This window comes from Octopus bimaculoides, chromosome 27, assembly GCF_001194135.2.
Source record: "Octopus bimaculoides isolate UCB-OBI-ISO-001 chromosome 27, ASM119413v2, whole genome shotgun sequence".
NCBI lineage: Eukaryota > Metazoa > Mollusca > Cephalopoda > Octopoda > Octopodidae > Octopus > Octopus bimaculoides.
The window spans coordinates 17,622,766-17,629,253 of record NC_069007.1 but is presented as its reverse complement, the minus strand read 5'-3'; the positions used below and the strand labels follow the sequence as shown (position 1 = coordinate 17,629,253).

At 40.1% G+C, this 6,488-nt stretch overlaps 1 protein-coding gene across 1 annotated transcript in view; it reads left to right on the top strand.

Annotated features, from left to right (window-relative positions):
- Window positions 1–5,988, top strand: part of LOC106874921 (NACHT and WD repeat domain-containing protein 2) — a 27,617-nt gene extending 21,629 nt beyond the window's left edge. The window contains exons 6-7 of the mRNA XM_052977148.1: window positions 223–281; window positions 374–5,988. Coding sequence (XP_052833108.1) covers window positions 223–281; window positions 374–4,156 — 3,842 coding nt within the window. The 3' untranslated portion in view covers window positions 4,157–5,988. The remainder of the gene's footprint in view (window positions 1–222; window positions 282–373) is intronic.
- The last annotated feature ends 500 nt before the right edge of the window (window positions 5,989–6,488 follow it).

The window sequence follows — 6,488 nt, the reverse complement described above, 5'->3', positions numbered from 1 at the left end:
TCTCTCGTTTTCTCCCACCATTCCTCTTTTTGTCCCCCAATCTCTTTCTAACTCTCGTTTCTATTTTTCTCCTCTCTCTCTCTCTCTCTCTCTCTTTTTTTTTTTTATCTCTCTTTCGTTACCATCCTGTCTTTTATTCTGATATTGCATACCTAGGACCACATTATTTAATACTCCCATCATCGCTACTGCCGTTTTTCTTCTTGTTGCTGTAAGCTCCAGGTCAAATAATGTCAAATTTGGCTCATATTTGTCTACTTAACCCATCTATCAGTTTTAACGTATGTTAATCTGTCTTAATCTCTGTTAGCGTGCTTTAATGTGTTAATACGTATTAATCTGATCTAATCTGACTTCTCTTTTATATCGACAGGTATCATCATGGTTCACTGGGAACAAGAAGCCAGTGATGATCCTCCGATTTCTCGGTACAACACCCTGCAGTTCCAGTATTGTCCCACTGTTGACCACCTTGAGCCGGCAACTCAGCTACATCTATGACATTCAGGAAGAGGAGGTTCCGGACGAACTGGCGCCTCTCATACAGCACTTCAAGAAGGTTATGTGTTCAGCCACTGCTAAAAAACCGTTAATCATTTTCCTCGACTCCCTAGATCAATTATCGGCTGCTAGTGGGGCGCACGAGCTCTCGTGGGTGCCTCGAAAACTCGCTCCGAACGTCAAACTTATCGTTTCAACATTGCCCAATTATTATAATATCTTGGAGAATTTGAATACCATTGTGGAATCGAAGGAAAACTACGTGCAAATTTTACCGTTGGGGCACAACCTTAGTAGCACCATTCTTAAACATTGGTTGAAAAATGCCAATCGAAACATAACGAACGAACAATGGGAAGTGGTGAATGAGGCGATATCAAAATGTAATTTACCTCTCTATGTTAAACTGGTTTTTGACGAAATCTGCCGATGGAAATCTTATAAAAAACCCCAACCGAATCAACTGGGGCATTCAATTCATGATAGCATCACGAAACTTCTGGAAAAAATCGAAAATCAACACGGCAAAACACTTGTAGCGCATGCCCTGGGTTATATAACAGCATCGAAGAATGGGCTTTCAGAAACGGAACTCGAAGATCTTTTATCGTTGGATGAAAAAGTTCTTAATGATGTCTATCAGTACCATTTGCCACCTACACGCCGCATTCCGCCTTTGTTGTGGACGCGGATAAGAAACGATTTACCTGGGTACCTGAGTGAAAGGGAAGCAGATGGAGTAAATGTTATAGGTTGGTACCACAGACAGTTCATTGACGCAGCTAAAGAACGCTATTTGAAGAACTTGAATTTTGTGAGCGAAATACACTCAAATCTGGCAGAATATTTCATTGGAACATGGGGGGGTGGTATTCCGAAACCTTTTGAATACTCCGAACTTCAACGCCAAAGGTTTAACCTAGACGACAAACACGGCGAAGGAGATCGTAAGGTACCCCTGCAGCCACTTGTGTTTAATAATGCCGAAGGTGTAATAGTAACCAGGTACAACCTGCGTAAACTTAGTGAGTTACCATACTCGCTCATTCGATCTTATCGTTACGAGGATTTATACGAAAAAGTCATTTTCAATTACCGTTGGCTCCACGCCAAGCTTAGTTCAATGCCTCTGCAGTCGCTTCTGGCAGATCTGGAAGACCTCCTAGAGCATACTTACGACAAGGAGGTAAAACTCATAGCAGACGCTATCCGTTTGTCAAGTTCGGTGCTAAACCACTACCCAGATATGCTCGGCCCTCAGATTATTGGCAGACTTTTACCCTACTATAATTCCCACCAAAAAATCCACAGCCTTATCGACCAGTGTGAAAGTGAAGGCTTAAATAACTGTGCACTCATTCCGGGACATCACTGTTTACAAACGCCCGGCGGCCCTCTTCAATATTCTTTAGAAGGTCATCCGTTCGCCCCTTTCGGAATTGCCGTTACTACAGATGGACGCTACGTAGTTTCTGTTTCCAACAAGTTTATCATATGGGACTTGTCTTCTGGAGACGTGGTACGAACCGTTTCCCCTAAAATTGAGGGCATCATGCAAAACTTATCCATATCCCCTAGTGACAAATACGCTGTCGGTTACACAAACAACAAACAAATAGTTATTTGTTTAATTTACACCGGTGACTATTACATAATTAACGAACCTGATGGAAAGTTCAAAGGTCAAGTGCTCGGTGCCACAGTCTCAAACTCACACTTGGCTGTCTGGAAGGAGAAAGAATGGTATTTAATGACTATCGAAGGTAAATTTCTTAACAGTTTTGAGTCTGAACTGAAGATGCCGATTCTGTTGGTAACGTTTACAGAAAAAGGTAATAACTTGGTGTTCTTGAAAAATGATGATGAAGACAACAATGCTATGACTCTTGAAATTTCTGACCATTCTGTCGAACCATTTGAATTCCACAGTGGAATCGTTTTGACAAAAGAACAAACTCGTTTGTACACCTGCATTGAAATAAGTGATAATGCCGTGGTTTCCTATAAGTTGAGTGGCAACCGTTGGCGTTACGAACGGACCCTAGACAATAACACAGAACCGGTTTTCTCAATGGCGTTGGCCCCCGACGAAGCGTACCTTCTTGTAACAATTCCATTTGGTTACAAGTTGTATGATCTGAAGAAAGACACGCAAAAAGATCTGAAGCTGCCACATGGCGTTCGAAATATTCCGACTAAAAACCAAATTTTTAGTTTATTAGCGTTCACTAAGAACAATCATTTTGTAGTGGCCGGAGTCAGGCGGAACCTGTATGTCTGGGATGTGAAGCAAGGGAATATGGTGAAAGTACTGGACGCACATTTTGGACGTATTATCGCTATGGACGCTGTCCGCGGCAAGAACAATAAAGTGATCTCTTCTTCGATTGACAAAACTATCAAAGTGTGGAACTTTGATAACATTCTCGAAGATGTTCATTCGATCGATCGTCTGGAGAAGCCAATAGAATCGATGAATATTGCTGAAAATGTCAACCTTTGTGTTACAACGACACGAAATGGTGTGGGAGTGTGGGACATGGAACGAGGTAAACTGGTGCATAACTTACCCGGGGGGTCGCACAATTCTATCATCTCGAGTGCCCTCATCACGAAAGATGGCAAATACGTGGTGGTTGCCGAATCGGTCGGGGTGGTGGTGTGGGACGCCAAAACTGGGAAAATGATGAAGAAAATTGCTCAGGCCAACACACAAGTAGTCCTGCTCAATGATGATAATACACGAGTAATTAGTTTTTCGGTGGTCAGTGAAGAGAAGGGCCACGGTTCCTGTTTCATATTTCCAGACGGAGACGAAGTTTATAGATTTGATTATGCGATGAAGAAATTTCTCAAGCCTGTACTGACTTGTAGCAGTCTTCAACTCGCGGTTCCTGCAACGGACAAAAGCTGTGATACCATTAACATCTACAATGCCAAAACTGGACATCTCCAGTTTACCATGCAGTTGAAATATTCTAACTACAAAGACATACAAGAGGTAGTGGCCATGCCGCACGAAGCACACCAAATTGCAGTGGTCGACAGTGAAAAGGGGAACATAATTGACCTGAAGAAGAAAACTTTAATCCGTTCTGTTATGCGTTGGAATGGAATGTCAACGAAAAACGGTAAACACGGATTGTATGCTCCTTCAAGAGGAGGCATGGAACTTCTTGAGTTGAAACACGGCAAAACAATTCGGACGTTTATTCCAAAAGTCGCTGAAGGAGTTTTCAATATCCAAGTGTTCTTCGCGAAGAATGACCAACACGTGGTGTATTACCATTCCGGTCGGAGAACGATTCGCGTCTTCCGAGTATCTGATGCCAAAATGATAGCCAATTTCAAAACGCATGCTGCAGTAAACACAATGGCCTGCAACGCTCTGGGAACATCGATTGTGATTGGTACCGTTGATGGCAGTGTGACATTGCTAACCATTGCGGACCCTGAGTATCAAGAAAATTTGGACTACCTCCGAGCGCTACCTGCCCGACAAGCACTTCCTGTGCAGCCCCCTCTTCTTGATGCCAATGGCGAAATCATTTCAAGCAAAGACCATTTTGGGGCAACTTTACACATCAGTCGATTTGTAGCTAAAGCTGGCATCGCATCACAGAAACAACAGTCGAAGGCTTGTGTCCTATCTTAAAAGACCTCGCTCTATAGAAATTATTCTAAGTTGCAGGAAATGACGATCAGATTAAGGAAGCTGCGATGAATACCAGAATTATCTATCATCATCAACATCATCGTCAACATCATCATCATCATCGTCATTATCAGCGTCCTCATCGTCGTCGTCATTCTTCTTTTTCATCTGTCTTCTTCAGTCTTCCTCCTCCTCCTCTTCATGTTGATGGACAGATGTCACATGACTTCTCCAGGAGGGAATTGAACTCACTATAAAAATAATTTGGATTTTCAGCTTTGCTAGAAATTGAACCAGCTAACTACCGTCAAGTGCCGCTCACTAACGTCAACTATCGTCAACTACTGTTAAGTAACATCAACTGACCTCTGCTACCGTCAACTAATGTCAACACCGTTAACTATCGTCAATCACCGTCATATGCTATCCAGTAACGTAACTAACATCTACTAACGTTAATATGAATACCGTGAATTACCGTCAGTTAACATTAACTAACGACAGTTAATGTCAACGACAGTTAATGTCAACGACAGTTAATGTCAACGACAGTCAACTACAACCACCAACTTGCGTCAACTGCCGTCAAATAACTCAAGCAACGTAAACTGCCGAAGCAACGCTTCTCCTTGTCGGTTCCACAACCACCGATATAGGATATGTCTTTTATCTAGAACTTCAAGTTGAAGTTGAGTTGGATGTCAGTGTTTGATTCTGAACCTATGTCTTTCGACTCGCGAGATAGAAATTCTTTATCTACACTCATTCGTTCTAGTTGGATTAAAGAGTAACCAAGTTGTTGCTGTTGTTGTTTAAGACTTGGTCGGTCCTGACTGTGCGGGAATTTGATCAAAGTCTTTCCAGCCGTAACTAGTAAGTTTGTGTTCAGTCCACACACACACACACACACACACACAAGCAATCTCACAGATATAACTATCTGGTGAACGGCCACGTGAAATTCTGAGTAACAATTTGTGAACATTTTTTCAGATTTAATAAAATAGTGTGTGTGCGTGTGTATGTATGTGTATGTATGTACATAGAATGGGGAGAGAGAGAACTGATGTATAAATATAAAAAAATACACCCACAGTAATTCAGGATTTAATTATTCTTATTTCTAATGAAGCTGCTGTTATATGTAATTAAAAATCATGTGGCCTTTGTAAAAAAAAATTATTTTGGAAAATTATTTTTGCTTTCCATTTCCAGTTTAGAGGGAGAAAAGACTTTAATTTGCTAAGCCAATTTTTCTTCCAATTGTAAATTAACATGGCTACTCAATGAATAAATGCCCATAAAACTCGGATAAAATATTTAAATCAACAGTAAATAAAGAAAAAGAAAAGATAATTTCTAACAGAAAAAAGTCGTACTATTTTAAAAACTTTAAGAGACACGCTTAATGCTAATAATAATTACAATATACACATTTTGCCAAAATGAAAGATTGAGCAAAAAAACTGAGCTTTAAACGATAATTATTTCAGTCTTTCTTTTGCAAATTCAGCTTCCAAATATTTGACTGTAGGGAAGATTTACCAAGCAGAAAAAAATATCTGCTTGACAGAGCTAGGTGACAAAGGCAGATGCATCCTTACCTCAGATCCTTTTTGAAGAGGGTGAGAACGAAAAACATTACATGCCTTAGATTATATATATTAATTGTATCTGTGACTTAATATAATTATCTAATTTATAATTTATCTAATTATTTACAAATTTTTAATATCTTAAACATATTTTTCCATCTCAGTCCCATCCATCATGTTTATATAACTTTGCTGTGGCATTAACACATATTTTGAATAACCTTTAACAAATAACGATTGTACGTATGAATGAGCCCTACTGGCAAAATAAAAACTATTATTATTTATATATTTATTTATTAATTATTATTATTATTATCATTATTATTATTATTATTATTATATTTATTATTATTATTATCATCATCATCATTATCATCAGCGTCATCATCAGCATAATCAGCAGCATCATCATCATTGTTATTGTTATTTTAAATTCTCGTCTGCGGATTTGTGGAGTTCCTTGGTTGCCCCTGGGTGACATTTAACCCCGACTGGAGACTTTATACGTTCTGAATCCAAATCTCGCCGAAGTCAACTTCGCTCCATCCTTCTCCATCCCACCCCACCCCACCCCCTGTCACTATTGGACTGATGAGAAGTGGCAGGAAGAGTTAAAAGTACCGCCAAGCCGGAATTCTGATCCGAATGCTCAACAGCATAAACACCGCTAAATGGAGCCATGCTACAAAGTGGGGGTATTTAGAGAGACGACGGACTTAAAAGACACATGTTGC